Source organism: Pongo pygmaeus, chromosome 9 (genome assembly GCF_028885625.2).
Source record: "Pongo pygmaeus isolate AG05252 chromosome 9, NHGRI_mPonPyg2-v2.0_pri, whole genome shotgun sequence".
Lineage (NCBI taxonomy): Eukaryota > Metazoa > Chordata > Mammalia > Primates > Hominidae > Pongo > Pongo pygmaeus.
In genome coordinates this window covers 8,070,584-8,088,374 of record NC_072382.2, presented here as the reverse complement: position 1 = coordinate 8,088,374, position 17,791 = coordinate 8,070,584, and the positions used below count along the sequence as shown (strand labels likewise).

At 51.0% G+C, this 17,791-nt stretch overlaps 1 protein-coding gene across 3 annotated transcripts; it reads left to right on the top strand.

Moving 5' to 3' along the window:
• Positions 1 to 3: 3 nt before the first annotated feature.
• On the top strand, positions 4 to 13,891 carry CCS (copper chaperone for superoxide dismutase). Of its 3 annotated transcripts, XM_054440552.2 has the most exons (8): positions 4 to 136; positions 474 to 546; positions 6,996 to 7,133; positions 7,339 to 7,516; positions 8,370 to 8,430; positions 13,211 to 13,288; positions 13,361 to 13,464; positions 13,574 to 13,891. In XM_054440552.2, exons 1-8 carry the CDS (start codon positions 98 to 100, stop codon positions 13,725 to 13,727), a joined length of 825 nt encoding a protein of 274 aa, XP_054296527.1. In that variant the 5' UTR covers positions 4 to 97; the 3' UTR covers positions 13,728 to 13,891. The 3 variants fall into 3 exon arrangements, with proteins under 3 accessions (XP_054296527.1, XP_063527757.1, XP_054296528.1); XM_063671687.1 differs by lacking the exon at positions 13,574 to 13,891 and having other exon boundaries at positions 13,026 to 13,288; positions 13,361 to 13,467; XM_054440553.2 differs by lacking the exons at positions 4 to 136; positions 474 to 546 and adding an exon at positions 3,842 to 3,998.
• Positions 13,892 to 17,791: the final 3,900 nt, after the last annotated feature.

Here is a 17,791-nt window from a genome sequence, read left to right as displayed (position 1 = left end):
AAGGGTGGCTTCAGAGGCTCAGTCCCCGCGACGCCGTGCTGATTGGCGCTCCTGTGCCGGAGGAGTTCTGCGTCTCGGGCTGGTGACTGGGTCCAGAATGGCTTCGGACTCGGGGAACCAGGGGACCCTCTGCACGGTGAGGGTCGAGGCTTCGTGTGGAGCCTCGCCGGGCAGAGAGCCTCAGCCCCTGGGGTGATCGTTACCTTGGGAAGAGGGGGGTGGGCACTTGGGTTGAGGCCTGGGGCCACGGAATGAAACTAGGGTGCGAGGGTAGCAGGGGCCCTGCGTGAGTGTTGGGGGGTGACTCCCATGGTCCTGGAATGGTCATGAGTGATCATAAAGAAGGTGCTTGAAGAGGGGTTACGTGGGGCTTGTTCCCAGACCCTTGCGGTGGTCATAGGGTAGGTGGTGAAACAAAGTCATACCAAGGCACTTCCCCAGCGATCATCGGCTGGTCCCTGCCGCCCTTGCAGTTGGAGTTCACGGTGCAGATGACCTGTCAGAGCTGTGTGGACGCGGTGCGCAAGTCCCTGCAAGGGGTGGCAGGTAAGAACAGGGTAAACTTTTCTGCAGACAGTCCAGAAGCCTCTGGGAGGGACCAGGCGAATCTATTAGGTGAACCCTACTCCCATTTTACAGATGCAGAAACTGAACCCCAGAGAGTGAAAGGAATGTTCTCAGAGTTACACACAGACCTGGAGGCAGAGCCTAGAGTACAGCTGTCCAGCTTGCCCTGACAGGTTCTAACTGCCTGTCTTGTTGTCCTGAACCTCAGGTGCCCCAGAGACTGAGGAGCTAGGCTGAGGGAGTTCCTTGGAAAACAGGCAGTTTTTGCTTGGGAAACAACATAATCTTGACAAAGAAAACAGCAGCGCAGGCCCTATACCATCCTGGGTAGCTTCCTATACCACCGGGCGCGGTGGCTCATGCCTGTAATCCCAGCACTTTGGGAGGCCGAGGTGGGTGGATCACGAGGTCAGGAGATCGAGACCATCCTGGCTAACACAGTGAAACCCCGTCTCTATTAAAAAATACAAAAAATTAGCCGGGCGTGGTGGTGGGCGCCTGTAGTCCCAGCTACTTGGAAGGCCGAGGCAGGAGAATGGCGTGAACCCGGGAGGCGGAGCTTGCAGTGAGCCGAGATCACGCCACTGCACTCTAGCCTGGGCAACAGAGCGAGACTCCGTCTCAAAAAAAAATCATAATAAATAAAAGGCCAGCTGGTCTGGAGGTGACCTGGCACAATGAGAAAGGTCTGGAAAGGTAGAGCCACCAGCATGGCTCTGGGAAATGGCTTCCTTTGATTCTGTTAAGTGTTCATCCAGGCCAGGCTCAGTGGCTCACGCCTGTAATCCCAGCACTTTGGGACACCGAAGTGGGTGGATTGCTCAAGTCCAGGAGTTTGAGAGCAGCCTGAGCAACATGGCGAAAACCCTTCTCTATAAAATATACAGAAATTAGCTGGGCATCATGGTGCGTGCCTGTATAGTCCCAGCTACTGGGGAGGCCGAGGCAGGAGGATTGCTTGAGCCCAGGAGGTGGAGGCTGCAGTGAGTTGGATCGCTCCACGGCACTCCAGGCCGGGTGACAGAGTGAGACCCCATCTCAAAAAGAAAAAAAAAGTTCACCCAGTCATTCGGCAGGTATGGACCAGACACTGGGGCTTTTTAGGGAGAAGAGTTCACATGGGTATCAGGCACATCCCCTGCACTCAGGTGGAAATGAGCATGCAAGCGTTGCCTGGATGGCATTCACAGAATGCTCTGTGGAAAGAGCAATGGTGAGAGGGATGAGATGAGATGGCTTCTGAAGCTGGGACCCTGGTAGTGGTGGACTCTGTAAAGTGATTAGGGGTATGAGCTCTAGAGTTCAAACCCCCTCTTTGCCACTTAATGGCACTAAGACTTCATGCATGTTACTTTTTGTGTCTCTGTTTGTTCCGTGTTAAATGGGGGATGATAATAGAAGCTACTCTGGAGGATTGTCCTGAAGAGTAACCGAGTTAATACAAAAAAAGCATTTAGAAAAGTCTTTGGCATGTAGTAACAGCCTAGTAAATCCTAGGGGATTATGAGAGGAAGGGCTTACAGGTGGTGATCTGGTTGGAAGGAGGCTGGAGGGGACAATGTTGAAGCTGGGTTTGCTTAGACTATGCGTTTTGAGTGGTGAGTGAGCCCTCCACTTCCTGTACAACTTGCTTGCCAGGAGAGCAGACAGCTGGCCTTTCTCTTGGACCCGGAGCAGTTTTCAGCCCTCAGCAGGTTTCTTAGGCACCAGATAAAGACTTCTGGTGACTCTGTGTTTTCTGGTCTGGCTTGGCTTTCTCATGGGGCCAGGCAGGGAAGTTGTAGTTTTCTAGAATGCACACACACAGAGAAAGAGAGTTGCCATCTCAGGAGGCCTGGGGGAAGGCCTTCTCAGGAGGTAAGCAGGAGGAGCCCCCAGCCCAAGGCTCACCCCCTTGAATCTCTATCACTTGCCCTGGTGTTCTCTGTGGCCTTCTGTTTTCTCTCTCACTAGGCTCTGAGCCAACGAAGGGTGGGCCTGGCTACGTTCCAAGGTCTACCAGTCTTAACTCAAGGAGCAAACTGAATGGCTGCTTAGCTAAGGTACCAGCCTCCCTCTTGGTTTAGACTCAGTCAAGAATTCAGGAGGTGCATAGTGACAAGGAGCTTCCCACTTCAGGAGCAGAGAATCAGCTCTTCTCTGGAGACCTGAGGGTCTGGGAACTCTCCTATGCTGAGGCCTGTCATCAGGATATCTTATCTGCTATGTGTCCAAAACATACTTAGGCCTCCACACTGCTCCAGGCCACCACCCTGCCTCTCCCTAGCCTGTGTAAGAACCTCATCCTTTGATGGATTCCCCATTGCTTCTGTTGCCCCCTCTAATAGCTTTTGCACATAAAAGCCAGGATCTTGTTCTGCTCTGTTGCCCAGGCTGGAGTGCAGTGGCACCATCTCAGCTCACTGCAACCTCCACCTCCCAGTTCATTTGATTCTCCCACCTCAGCCTCCCGAGTAGCTGGGATTACAGGTGTGCACCACCATGCCTGGCTAATTTTTTTACTTTTACTAAAAATGGAGTTTTGCCATGTTGGCAAGGCTGGTATCGAACTGCTGGCCTCGTGATCCACGTGCCTCAACCTCCCAAAGTGCTGGGATTATAGGTGTGTGCCACCACGCCTGGCCATCTGACAACTGACTTTTTTTTTTTTTTTTTTTTTGAGACGGAATCTTGCTCTGTTGCCCAGGCTGGAGTGCAGTGGCGCAATCTCAGCTCACTGCAAGCTCCGGCCTCCCGGGTTCACACCATTCTCCTGCTTCAGCCTCCTGACTAGCTGGGACTACAGGCGCCCGCCACCACGCCCGGCTAACTTTTTCGTATTTTTAGTAGAGACGGGGTTTCACTGTGTTAGCCAGGATGGTCTCGATCTCCTGACCTTGTGATCCGCCCACCTCGGCCTTCCAAAGTGCTGGGATTACAGGCATGAGCCACCATGCCCGGCTGACAACTGACTTTTTTTTTTTTTTTTTTGAGACGGAGTCTCGCTCTGTCGCCCAGGCTGGAGTGCAGTGGCGCGATCTCGGCTCACTGCATGCTCCTCCTCTCGGGTGCACGCCATTCTCCTGCCTCAGCCTTCCCAGTAGCTGGGACTACAGGCGCCCACCATCACGCCCCGCTAATTTTTTGTATTTTTAGTAGAGACGGGGTTTCACTGTGGTCTTGATCTCCTGACCTCGTGATCCGCCTGCCTCGGCCTCCCAAAGTGCTGAGATTACAGGCGTGAGCCACCGCACCCGGCCGACAACTGACTTTTGAACTTGACCCTTGTGGACCTCACAGAGCTCCTGCCCTCACAGAGCTGGCGGCCTAGGAGTGAAACAGAGGACTGTAGTCAGTGCAATGTGAATTACAGGAGGGGGAGTGTGAGCTGCTACAGGACCACAAGGGGTGTGGTCCTAACCCAGCTTGGAGCCTAGGGGCTGCTTCCTAGGGTGAGTACAATATCTGGGTTAAGTGTTGGGGCTCTGGAGCTAGGCTGCATGGTCAGAGGTCCAGTTGCACAACTTACTACAGTGCGACTTTGAGCAAGTTTCTTCATCTTTCTGTGCCTGTTTTCTCATCTGTAAAATGGGGATCATTGTACCTAACTTAGAGGCTTAGTAGGAGTACCAAATATGTTAAGACAGGTAAGACACAGGATTCGCTCACCGTCCATGCCCAGTAAGGGTTAGCTCTACTAATGATGGCAATAGTCCCTGCCTTTTATGTGTGTAATAGCTTTATTAAGATATAATTCGGCCGGGCGCAGTGGCTCACACCTGTAATTCCAGCACTTTGGGAGGCTGAGGCAGGCAGATCACGAGGTGAGGAGATCGAGACCATTCTCGCTAACACGGTGAAACCCTGTCTCTACTAAAAACACAAAAAATTAGCTGGGAGTGATGGCGGGCACCTGTAGTCCCAGCTACTTGGGAGGCTGAGGCAGGAGAATGGCTAGAACCCAGGAGGTGGAGCTTGCAGTGAGCCGAGATTGCGCCACTGCACTCCAGCCTGGGCGACAGAGCGAGACTCCATTTCAAAAAAAAAAAAAAGGCCGGGTGTGGTGGCTCATGCCTGTGTTCCCAGCACTTTGGGAGGCCAAGGCGGGCAGATCACGAGGTCAGGAGATTGAGACCATCCTGGCTAATCCGGTGAAACCCCGTCTTTACTAAAAATACAAAAAATTAGCCGGGCTTGGTGGTGGGTGCCTGTAGTCCCAGCTACTCGGGAGGCTGAGGCAGGAGAATGGCGTGAACCCAGGAAGCGGAGCTTGCAGTGAGCCCAGATGGCGCCACTGCATTCCAGCCTGGGCAACAGAGCGAGACTCTGTCTCAAAAAAAAAAAAAAGATGTAATGCATAGTCTGGGCAGCTAGGCACAGTGGCTCACGCCTGTAATTCCAGCACTTTAGGAGGCTTGCTTGAACCCAGGAGGCAGAGGTTGCAGTGAGCCAAGATCATGCCACTGCTCTCCAGCCTAGGTGACAAAGTGAGACTCCATCTCGAAAATAAAAAAAGATATAATTCATGTACTATAAAAATCACCCATTTAGGCCAGGCGCAGTGGCTCACGCCTGTAGTCCCAACAGTTTGGGAGGCTGAGGTTGCAGTGAGCCGAGATTGTGCCATTACACTCCAGCCTGGGTGACAGAGCGAGACTCTGTCTCAAAAAAAAAAGAAAAAAAAAATCACCCATTTAAAGGATACAGTTCATCTGTTTGTAGTATTTTCAGAGTTGTGCAACCATCTCTCCACTGTCAGTTTTACATTTTTATCACTTCATAAAGAAATCCTAGGCCACAGCCAGGCGTGATGGCTCATGCCTGTAATCTCAGTACTTTGGGAGACCGAGGCAGGCAGATGACCTGAGGTCAGGAGTTCGAGAGCAGCCTGGCCAACATAGTGAAACCCCATGTCTATTAAAAGAAAAAAATCCAAAAAAATTAGCTGGGCATGGTGGTGGTGTGTACCTGTAGTCCCTGCTACTCGGGAGGCTAAGGCAGGAGAATCGCTTGAACCCAGGAGGTGGAGGTTTCAGTGAGCTGAGATTGTGCCACTGCACTCCAGCCTGGGTGACAGAGCGACACTCCATCTCAAAAAAATAAAAAAATAAATTAAAAAAATAGAGACAGAAAATAGATTGGTGGCAGGGGTAGGATAATAGGAGGGTGATAGCTAAGGGATATAGGATTTCCTTTCCTTTTATTTTATTTTATTTTAGAGACGGAGTCTCACTTTTTCACCTAGTCTGGAGTGCAGTGGTGAAATCTCGGCTTACTGCAACCTCCGCCTCCTGGGTTCAAGCAGTTCTTGTGCCTCAGCCTCCCGAGTAGCTGGGACTACAGGTGCGCACCCCCTTGTCTGGCAAATTTTTATATTTTTGGTAGAGACAGGGTTTCACCATGTTGGCCAGGCTGGTCTCAAACTCCTGACCTCAGGTGATCCACCCACCTCGCCCTCCCAAACTGCTGGGATTACAGGCGTGAGCCACCGCACCTGGCCTATTTTGTTCTTTTTGTTTGTTTGTTTTATTCCGTATCGGAGTCTTGCTCTGTCACCCAGGCTGGAGTGCATTGGCATGGTGGCTCACGCCTGTAATCCTAGCACTTTGGGAGGCCGAGGTGGGTGGATTACCTGAGGCCAGGGGTTCGAGACCAGCCTGGCCAACATGGTGAAACCCCATCTCTACTAAAAATAAAAAAATTAGCCGGGCATGGTGGTGCATGCCTGTAGTCCCAGCTACTCGGGAGGCTGAGGCAGGAGAATTGCTTGAATCTGGCAGGTGGAGGTTGCAGTGAGCCAAGATCGTGCCACTGCACTCCAGCCTGAGCAACAGAGAGAGACTCTGTTTCAAAAAAAAAAAAAATTTTTTTTTAAGCTATCTCCTACAAGAAGAATATTTTCTGTCTGTGGATTTGCCTATTCTAGACATCTAATATACATGGCATTATATATGTGGCTTTGTGACTGGCTTTCTCGTAGCATAATGTTTCAAGGTCCGTCCGTGTTGTAGCACGTATCAGCACTTCGTTCCTGAATAGTATTTCATTTATGGATACCACATTTTATCTGTTCATTAGTTGATGGGCATTTGGGTTATTTTTATCTTTTGGCTATTGTGAATAATGCCGCTATGGATAGCCCACTTAAAAAAAAAAAAACACTGCTTTAAAAAGAATTATGTATGTTTCCAAAGTTATAAATAATGCCTGGCGTGTATTAGAACTCACAGAAATCCTGGGGGCAAGGTGGCATTATCCCCATTTATATGAAAAGAAACAGACTCAGAAGTGAAGAGGCTTACTCAGGGTTACACAGTTAAAAAGTAGCTTGCCTCTGACCATGGGAAGTTTGGTGGAAATGGGGATGGAGAATTGCTGTCTGTTTCTCTGTTCCCTGCTGCCAGCACTGGGTGCCAGCCTCTGTTGCCCTCTTCCCTCTCTCTCGCCAGGTGTCCAGGATGTGGAGGTGCACTTGGAGGACCAGATGGTCTTGGTACACACCACTCTGCCCAGCCAGGAGGTGCAAGCTCTCCTGGAAGGCACGGGGCGGCAGGCGGTACTCAAGGGCATGGGCAGCGGCCAGTTGCGTGAGTGACCACGGTGGCCTTGGCCCCCCTGGGAGGGAGGTGGCTCAGAGCTGGTACAAATCTAACCATAGGATTCTCGGGCTCTGGGTTGGAGTGGCTTTGAGGAAGGTGTGAAAATTATGTGAGACTCCCTGCCCTTCCCGAGCTACTGAAAAGGTGTGCTGGGTGAGGTGGCAACCCAGCCCAAGTGTCTAATACCTTGCAGAGAATCTGGGGGCAGCAGTGGCCATCCTGGGGGGGCCTGGCACCGTGCAGGGGGTGGTGCGCTTCCTACAGCTGACCCCTGAGCGCTGCCTCATCGAGGGAACTATTGACGGCCTGGAGCCTGGGCTGCATGGACTCCACGTCCATCAGTATGGGGACCTCACAAACAACTGCAACAGGTGAGTTGTCTGAAGTCTCCCCAGTAGCATTCTCAGCTACACATTTTCACACTTGGCCCTCACCAATACTCTGTGAGGCACATACACACAGGCATAACCTCCAGATGAGGAAACTGAGGCTCACAGAGGTTAAATGACTTGCCAAAGGTCCAGAGCAGGTAAAAGGTAGAGTTGGGATTTGAGTCAAGATCTGACCTTGGCTGGGCACAGTAGCTCACACCTGTAATCCTAGCACTTTGGGAGGCCGAGGTGGGCGGATCACCTGAGGTCAGGAGTTCAAGACCAGCCTGGCCAACATGGTGAAACCCCATCTCTACTAACAATACAAAAAAAAATTAGCCAGGTGCAGTGGCACGTGCCTGTAATCCCAGCTACTGGGGAGGCCCGTAATCTCCTGAGGCAGGAGAATCACTTGAACTCAGGAGGTGGAGGTTGTGGTTAGCTGAGATTGCACCACGGCACTCCAGCTCAGGGGTGACAGGGCAAAACTGTCTCAAGAAAAAAAAAAATCTGATCTTGAAGGTCCTACTTATAACCACCTTACTACCTCTGAGATGGAAGGGGACTTCTGGACACAGCAAAGGAAGGGTCCCCATGCCATGGTGTTTGTCATGCTGTGATATAACTAGTTATTTACTCATCTGTGAATCCCCTGAGCCAGAAGCTTATTGAGGACAGGACCCATGTCTGATTCTTCTCGGTGCCCTCTACCCAAAGCCCAGCACAGAGTAGGCCTGTTTGTTGAATGAATGAATGAATGAATGAATGAATGAAGCAAATATAAATAGATGAGAGGGTAGAGCACCTGGCCTTTGAGCTGCTTTCCTGCCCACCTGTTTCCTTTCTTTCTTAGCTGTGGGAACCACTTTAACCCTGATGGAGCATCTCATGGGGGCCCCCAGGACTCCGACCGGGTAAGTGTCTGTCTGGGTTTGGGCTTGGGCTGAGAGAGAACCCAAAGTCTCAGAGGCAGGGCAGGCAGCTCTTGGGATCCTAACAGTGTGATTCCTTTTTGGTGGAGTTTTTTCCTCTCATTTTATTTTGCTGAGTTTGGAAACATTTGTTGACACTTTCTGAGAGGATACAATAGATTACAGCCCCAGTGCCTGACCCAAGGAGCACACAGTCTCTGGGGGAGATTACTGAATTCCATGGTTTCCAGGCAGTGAGATAATCCTTGCAGGAGCCTGCAAGAGGTCCTGGAGCCCACGGTGAATAGTTCATCTGCCTGAGGGGCAGGGGCAGTGGGAGGAAGTGAAATACGGAAGTTGAGGGTTTTACCTAAACTGAAAAGGCTGTCCCTGGCGTTCCCTAACACCCCGGTCCTGGAGTTTCATTTTTCAGCAGAGAATCATTTCCCAGTCTTCAGGGAATTGCGTGTTGCCGTAATGATTTTTGTCTTATCTGAGTACTAATTGTATTGTTAGTTACTCAATCATTTGGTTTTTTTATTTTATTTTCTGAGATGGAGTTTTGTTCTTATTGCCCAGGCTAGAGTGCAATGGCGCGGTCCCAGCTCATTGCAACCTCCGCCTCCCAAGTTCAAACGATTCTCCTGCCTCAGCCTCCCTAGCAGCTGGGACTACAGGTGCACACCACCACACCCGGCTAATTTTTGTATTTTTAGTAGAGATAGGGTTTCACCAGGTTGGCCAGGCAGTCTTGAACTCCTGACCTCAAGTGCTCCACCCACCTCAGCCTCCCAAAGTGCTGGGATTACAGGCGTGAGCCACTATGCCCGGCTCTGACTGTGCTATTTTCTATCTTGATGGGTTTGCAACCTTGTGCCACAAAACAAATGAAACCATGGTATGTGTTGCTTAATGCATGTTACTGATTTTTTGGACTTTTCACAGCTCTGTTACCTATCATGCTTTTCTTTTCTTCTGTTTCTTTTCCTTTTCCTTTCTCCCCTCCCCTCCCCTCCCTTCTCCTTTCCGAGATAGGATCTCACTCTATTGCCCATGCTGGAGTGCAGTGCTGCAATCATGGCTCACTATAGCCTTGAACTCGTGGGCTCAAGCAATCCTCCCACCTCACCTGATAGCTGGGACCACAAGCGTGTACCATTATGCCCAGCTAATTTTTTTTTTTTTTTTTTTTTTTGGTGGTAGAAATAGGGTGTCACTATATTCCTCAGGCTGGTCTCAAACTGCTGGGCTTGAGCAGTCCTCCCTCCTCGGCCTCCCAGTGTTAGGATTATGAGCATAAGCCAGCATGCCTGGCCTCTGTCACATTTCTTTTTTTCTTTTTCTTTTTCTTTTTTGTATTTTTAGTAGAAACGAGGTTTTGCCATGTTGGCCGGGCTGGTCTTGAAGTCCCAACCTCAAGTGATCCACCTGCCTTGGCCTCCCAAAGTGCTGGGATTACAGGCGTGAGCCACTGCGCCCGACCACTCTGTCACATTTCTAATGATCAAAAGTTTTTACTCCCTGTTCTGGGAAATTGGAGAGGCATTTCTATAGAGTCCATTGCACAGTGCCATGCTTATGCTTAGTGATTAGTAATCTGCTGCTGCAAATCAAATGACTCCAAAGTTAGGAGTTTAAAACAACAAACATATACTGTCTCTGGGGCAGGAATTTGTGTGTGACTTAGCTGGGTGCTTGCAGCTCAGGGTCTCTCTCGGGGCTGCAGTCATCTCAGGGCCTCACGTGGGGAGAATCTGCTTCCAGGTTTGCTGATGTTGCTGTTGGCAGGCCCCAGGTCCTCCCTGGCTGTTGGCCAGAGACATCAGTTCTTTGCCACGTGGATCTCTCCCTAGGGCAGCTCACAACACAGCAGTTGGCTTCTTTCAGAGTGAATGAGCGAGAGAGAGAGAGATTGAGATTGAGAGAGGGTGTCCAAGATTCAAGCCACATTCTTTTTGTAACCTAATCTTAGAAGTGACACTAGGTCCAGCCCACCACACTCAAGGGAGGCGCATCATAGAGGCCATTCGCCTCATGCAGCCTTGAAAGATGACGGGCAGGAAGTAGGCATTGAAGAGGGTAAGAGTGGGATTGGCAAGCCCAGCAAAAGAAACTGCCCGGGCAAAGCCCTCGAGGCATGGAATGGCAGGGAGTGTTTCTGAAGGGCAGGAGACTGCCTTGTGACCTGTGTTGTCTTCCTGGGCCCCAGGTGGGTCAGGGAATCAGAAGGGGCTGGCATCAGCAGCTGTGCCTCACCCAGTCCCTTAACTTAGACAAGGAAGAACTGAGCAGGAGCTGACCAGCCAAGGCCACGGTGACTGGCAAGTTGCTGTTGGGTTTTAGCATCTGCTTTTCTCAGGTGGAAGAGAATTCCATGTGGGAATTTGCATCCAAGCCTGGTTGTCCCTTGCACATCTCCTAACTGATCTCTAAGCTCCCTTCTGTTCTCTCCTCACCCTGCTCCAGTCCTTACTTTTCATAGACTGCACTAGAAGGATTGTTCTGAAGCCTGGAGTAACCAGGCCATGCCCCTGCCTGAAACTTGTCTTGGCTCCCAGTGCCTGAGAGTACAAGCTGGGCCTAGCTTCTTGGTGTGGACATTCAATGCCCCACTCCCCCGGCCTATTGCCCCTGCCTGTGTGCTGAGGAAACAGCCCCGAAAGGCTGCCTTTCCCTGAACTCCTGCTGGGTCATGCCTCCAGCCACACTGTCCAGGCTGCCGCCTGCCTTGAGGCTGCTCCTCAAGCCGGGCGCGGTGGCTCATGCCTGCAATCCCAGCACTTTGGGAGGCCAAGGCAGACGGATCACTTGAGGTCAGGAGTTCGAGACCAGGCTGGCCAATATGGTGAAACGCTGTCTCTACTAAAAATACAAAAATTAGGCCAGGTGCAATGGCTCATGCCTGTAATCCCAGCACTTTGGGAGGCTGAGGTGGATGGGTCACTTGACGTCAGGAGTTTGAGATCAGCCTGACCAACATGGTGAAACCCTGTCTCTATTAAAAATATAAAAGTTGGGCCGGGCGCGGTAGCTCACGCCTGTAATCCCAGCACTTTGGGAGGCCGAGGCGGGCAGATCACAAGGTCAGGAGATTGAGACCATCCTGGCTAACATGGTGAAACCCCGTCTCTACTAAAAATACAAAAAATTAGCCAGGCGTGGTGGCAGGCGCCTGTAGTCCCAGCTACTCAGGAGGTTGAGGCAGGAGAATAGCGTGAACCTGGGAGGCGGAGCTTGCAGTGAGCCGAGGTTGCGCCACTGCACTCCAGCCTGGGCGACAGAGCAAGACTCCATCTCAAAAAACAAAACAAAACAAAACAAAAGTTAGCCAGGCATGGTGGCATGCATCTGTAGTCACAGCTACTCGGGAGGCTGAAACAAGAGAATTGCTTGAACCTGGGAGGTGGAGGTTGCAGTGAGCCCAGATTGTGCCACTGCACTCCAGCCTAGGCAACAGAGCGAGACTCTGTCTCAATAAATTAATAAATAAATAAATTAATTAATTAAAAGAAATACAAAAACTAGCCAGGCGTAGTGGTGCATGCCTGTAATCCCAGCTAGTCGGGAGGCTGAGGCAGGAGAATTGCTTGAACCCGGGAAGCAGAGATTGCAGTGAGCCGAGATCACACCATTGCATTCCAGCCTGGGCATTGCAATGAGACTTCGTATCAAAACAAAACAAAACAAAACAAGCCAAAAAACTGCTCTTCAGGGCTCTGTATCCCCTCCCCCTTCTTGATCTTTCTACTGTTCAAATCTCCAACGCAGGGCGTAAAAAAAAGTACCAGGTGCAGGCAGCAGATATCCCTCTGGAAAACGAGATAAAGCAGAACTGGCGCTTCCTCCTGCCTATCAGTTGGTGGCACAGTGAGATGCCTGGTTACTCAGCAGCAAGGTCATGGGAGCCCACCTGCACTGGCACAGGCACTTGTTTCTGCCCAAAATGTCAGGTTGGGGACAATTTATTTGCACAGATGCGGGTTTCTGTGGCTCACTAGTAAGGCCTTGTCACCCCAAAACACACCAACTGTTTTATTCACCCTGTGTGTCATCACCCCTAGTCTGTTCTGTATCTGGGCCCCCACCATGTTCTGAGTCCCTTGAGGATGGTGACCTGCATACTCCCTGCCATGTTGGGTAGTGTGTCTGACCTGGGGGGTGCTCATAGGTGTGTTATGACAATTTTTATTACCTTCAAAGGAGAAGGAGGGCAGAGCCAGCTTCTAGGGGCTAGGACAGGCCCTTTGCCCCTTGCATTTCCTTCTGTTCCTGGAATCTGGGAGTCAGGGAAATGACATTGGCTGCCTATGATGGTCAGGGAAGCCAGGCTTGGCCAACTTAAGCCTATGGGAATTGAAGACAGCCAAGGGCTCACAGAGCCATCAGGAGGCTGCACAACTGAGCTAACTGGAGGCTGAGAAGCAGAGCTGGGCAATTGCCTCGCCAGAAAAACAGTCTGGTCCAATGGGAATGACTGCACAGGCAGGGGAAACTTCCACTGGCTCTTTTCAGCCCACTGTGATCCCGCCCAGGATTTCATTTCCAGGGAGGCAGTGTTCAGATGGTCCAGGACTTCCTGGACCACTTTCCACTTCCAGACAGGGCCAAGAAGACCTTGCCTGCCCAGTCCTTGGGGAGCTCAGATCCTACCAGACTGGTACCCACAGGAGGAAATGGGTACTTTAGGGAAGCAGGAAGAGGCATCGCAATCAGGAAGTCAGAAGATAGCAGCTTGGCACCACGTGGCACACATCTCCTATACACACACTGGATCTCATTCCAGCACCGTGGAGACCTGGGCAATGTCCGTGCTGATGCTGACGGCCGCGCCATCTTCAGAATGGAGGATGAGCAGCTGAAGGTAAGGTGGAAAAGAAGGTGGGCACCCTTCCTAACAGGGTCCATCATCTGAGGCTGTTGTCTCCCCTCAAAGGTGTGGGATGTGATTGGCCGCAGCCTGATTATTGATGAGGGAGAAGATGACCTGGGCCGGGGAGGCCATCCCTTATCCAAGATCACAGGGAACTCCGGGGAGAGGTGAGTGGTGTCGGCCCCTGCAGGAGGCTGTGCTCTGTGGATGGTGCATGAAGAACCCAGGGGTGGGGGCCAAACAAGTACCCACCCCTGACCACACATTCTTCTGCAGGTTGGCCTGTGGCATCATCGCACGCTCCGCTGGCCTCTTCCAGAACCCCAAGCAGATCTGCTCTTGCGATGGCCTCACCATCTGGGAAGAGCGAGGCCGGCCCATCGCTGGCAAGGGCCGAAAGGAGTCGGCCCAGCCCCCTGCCCACCTTTGAGCAGGACCTCACCTTGACTCTGTTGCTGTCCTCCAGGGCGAGCACTTTCCACTTCCAGAGGGGGCCAGAGGGACTTTGCCTGCCCAGTCTTTGGAGAGCTCAGTACAGGGCAGGAGCTGCTGTGGTGTTCCCTTGGCAAATGAAAGTTTTATTTTCGTTTGGGACTTGGTGTTTTGTGCTTGTCTCCATGCCCCTTATGGGCTTGCTGAACATAGCTCTGCCTCTGCCCTTTGTATCAGGGCCACCCCTTAGCATTGGAGCCAAACAAACCTGAATTCAAACCTACACACACACCGAAGTCCCCATCTTCCTCCTTGGAGCCATAATGAAGAGCCAGTACAGTCAAATTTCTGTTTGTGGCCTGCCCCCACCCCTCACCATGGCTGATTGGAACCAAAATGGACACCTGACCCATGGTGGCCCATGCTTTCCCTGAGAAATCAGAGCAGATCCAGCTTTAGTTTTTTCCTGTGGTTGGACCCATAACATGGGAATATGGGAAGTTTTGGTGGCCCTCTTCTCCCTGCCTTATTGACTGAGCATCAGAAAAAGCCAGTCAGCTAAGGAGGAAGAATGAGGCAGGGAGAATCTAATAGTTGCTGGAGAATCCCAGTCACTCTGGAGTCCCCTCTCTGAGCCTTTCGGGAGGCCAGCTGCCTCCTGCCTGGGATTGAAGAGATGCTCCTGAATCTATCTATTGCATCCCCCTGTTAAGATAATCTGGCTTGAGGCTAGGCACGGTAGCTCACACCTGTAATCCCAGTACTTCGGAAGGCCAAGGCAGGAGGATCTCTTGAGCCCAGGAGTTTGAGACCAGCCGGGGGAACAGAGTAAGACCCCGTCTCTACAAAAAAAAAAAATTTAATTAGCTGGGCACGATGGTGCATGCTTGTGGTCCCAGCTATTTGGGAGGCTGAGGTGGGAGGATCGCTTGAGCCTGGGAGGTTGAGGCTGCAGTGAACCATGATCACGCCACTGCATTCCAGCCTGGGCAACAGAGCAAGACTCCATCTCAAAACAAAAACAAAAACAAAAACAAAAAAAAACACCTGACTTTATTTCTTTTAGTCATAAGTAAAAATTATTAATTAACATAATAAGTGAAGTGCTTGGCACAGAGCCCGTCATATAAAGTTAAGGGAGCAGCAGCTATGATTCTGAGGCTGCGTGGGACCCTTGGAGGTAGCCCTAGCCAAGCTCCCCTTTCCTATGGTTGGATGAGCTGCTAACCAGGGAACAGTTTGTGGGGCCTCAGGTTCAGAGCCTCCCTACTCATCTATTATTTCCCTGTACCCCCACCCCCATGGGGTGCCTTGCTCATCTTTGACAAAGCTGCTTTTATGATAGGGTAAGCTGGCAGACTACAAACTTTGCCCCAAGCTGGCAGACTACAGACATTGTCCCTACACTGCCTGCTTGGAACTGGGTGGGTGGTTTCGCAGTTAGTTGTCCTTGGCTTCGAGGCAGAGCCCCTGGCTCGGATCCCATTCCCCAGTCCCTGTCTGTTTTCCCTTTCAAGGCTGTGGGTGGGTTCCACCTCTAGCCCCAACCCTTGGACTCTGCTCTTTCTTGCCAAACCTATGCTGGTTGTTTTCCAGCTCCCTGTGGTTGCTGGGAGCCAAACCCTTTTAAGCCCAGACTCAGGCTGTCTTTCCCCACTTCCAGGTCATTGCAGAAACTCATCCTGGATTCTGCCCACAGCTAACCCCTGACATCCTCTCACCTCCATTCTGGAATGATGTCTGGGTTTTAACCTTTTTAAGCCTAAATGGTTCACCATGACACGACTCTATTAGCCTCTTTTTTTTTTTTTTTTTCCTTTTTTTGTGACAGAGTTTCACTCTGTTGCCCAGGCTGGAGTGCAGTGGTGCAATCAAGATTCACTGCAGGCTGGGTGCAGTGACTCACGCCTGTAATACCAGCACTTTGGGAGGCCGAGGCGGGTGGATCACTTGAGGTCAGGAGTTCGAGACCAGCCTGGCCAACATGGCGAAACCCCATCTCTACTAAAAATACAAAAGTTAGCCAGGTGTAGTGGGATTACAGTGCCTGAAATCCCAGCTACTCATGAGGCTGAGACAGGAGAATTGCTTGAACCCAGGAGGCAGAGGTTGCAGTGAACCGAGATCACACCACTGCACTCCAGCCTGGGTGACAGAGCCAGACTCTTATCTCAAAAAAAAAAGCAGATCGGCCAGGCGTGGTGGCTCACACCTGTAATCCCAGCACTTTGAGAGGGCAAGGCGGGCGGATCACAAGGTCTGTAGATGGAGACCATCCTGGCTAACACGGTGAAACGCTGTCTCTACTAAAAATACAAAAACTTAGCCGGGTGTGGTGGGGGGCACCTGTAGTCCCAGTTACTTGGGAGGCTGAGGCAGGAGAATGGCGTGAACCCGGGAGGTGGAGCTTGCAGTGAGCCGAGATGGCGCCACTGCACTCCAGCCTGGGCGATAGAGCGAGACTCTGTCTCAAAAAAAAAAAAAAAAGATAAACATCCTCATTAGCTTTTCTTCTGAACTTCTGGCTTGTGGTTTTTCAAAGTTTATTTTTAAATCACAGGACACTGTTCAAACATCTTGAAGCCTCATCTGCAAAGCAGAAGTGTAACTGCAGGCAAAGATGCTCCGTTTTGGCCAGGAACAGTGGCTCATGCCTGTAATCCCAGCACTTTGGGAGGCCAGGGCAGGAGGACTGCTTGAAGCCAGTTAGAAACCAGACTAGCCAAGAAAGCAAGACCCTGTCTCTACAAAAAATAATTTAAAAGGCCGGGTGCCATGGCTCTCGCCTGTAATCCCAGCACTTTGGGAGGCCGAGGTGGGCAGATCACGAGGTCAGGAGCTCAAGACCATCCTGGCTAACATAGTGAAAACCCATCTCTACTAAAAATACAAAAAATTAGCTGGGTGTGGTAGCACGTGCCTGTAGTCCCAGCTACTCAGGAGGCTGAGGCAGGAGAATGGTGTGAACCCGGGAGGTGGAGCTTGCAGTAAGCGGAGATCCCACCACTGCACTCCAGCCTGGGTGAGAGAGCAAGACTGTCTCAAAATAATAATAATAATGATAATTACTTAAAAATCAGCTGAGTGTGGTGGCACAGGCCTATGGTCCCAGCTACTTAGGAGGCTGAGGCAGGAGGATTGCTTGTGCCTAGGAGTGTGCAGCTGCAGTGAGCCACGGTCATGCCACTCTGCTGCAGCCTGGTTGAGAGAGTAAGACCTTGTCTCTAAAAAAAAAAAGTAATTTTTTAAAAAAGAGGCCTTTAATCCCAGCAGTTTAGGGGGCCAAGATGGGAGGACTGCTTGATCCCAGGAGGTCAAGGTTGCAGTGAGCCGTGATTGTGCCACTGCCCTCCAGCCTGGGGGACAGAGTGTGACCCTGTCTCAAAAATAAATCAACAAACGAAAAGGAAAATTTGAGTCCAAGATGGGAAGATTACTTGAGGCCAGGAGTTCGAGACCAACTTGGGCAACATAGCAAGAACCCCATCTCTGAAAAAAAAAATTTTTTTTTTTCAGAGATGGAGTTTCTCTCTTGTTGCCCAGGCTGGAGTGCAGTGGGGTGATCTTGGCTCACTGCAACCTCCACCTCCTGGGTTCAAGCGATTCTCCTGCTTCAGCATCCCGAGTAGCTGGGACTAAAGAAAGGTGCATGCCACCACGCCCGGCTAATTTTTTGTATTTTTAGTAAAGATGGGTTTTCACCATGTTAGCCAGGTTGGTCTCCATCTCCTGACCTCGTGATCCGCCTGCCTCGGCCTCCCAAAGTGCTGGGATTACAGGTGTGAGCCACCACACCCGGCCTATACCTCCATATTTTTAAATAACATGACTGTGTCATTGTTTCTTATTTTCAGTCTTGATATTGTCTGTGGAATTCTATATTAGGATGAATTCTGCAGTAAGTAACACAGTCCTAATAGTGGCCAAAGCAATTAAAACATTTAATTATGTCACCAGATCAACAGTCTGGAGATATGAGGATTCAGAGCTGGTCCAGTGGTGTGGGAACGTCAGGATACTGTCATCATGAAGTGTGTGTTTCTCTTCATGTCCCCTCTCCCC

Excerpts from the sequence above, each read along its gene's own strand:
- CCS (XM_054440552.2), top strand. The coding sequence starts at position 98 with ATGGCTTCGGACTCGGGGAACCAGGGGACCCTCTGCACG. Across the intron at positions 547-6,995 it reads GTCCCTGCAAGGGGTGGCAG|GTGTCCAGGATGTGGAGGTG; the intron begins GTAAGAACAGGG and ends CTCTCTCGCCAG. Across the intron at positions 7,517-8,369 it reads CTCACAAACAACTGCAACAG|CTGTGGGAACCACTTTAACC; the intron begins GTGAGTTGTCTG and ends TTTCTTTCTTAG.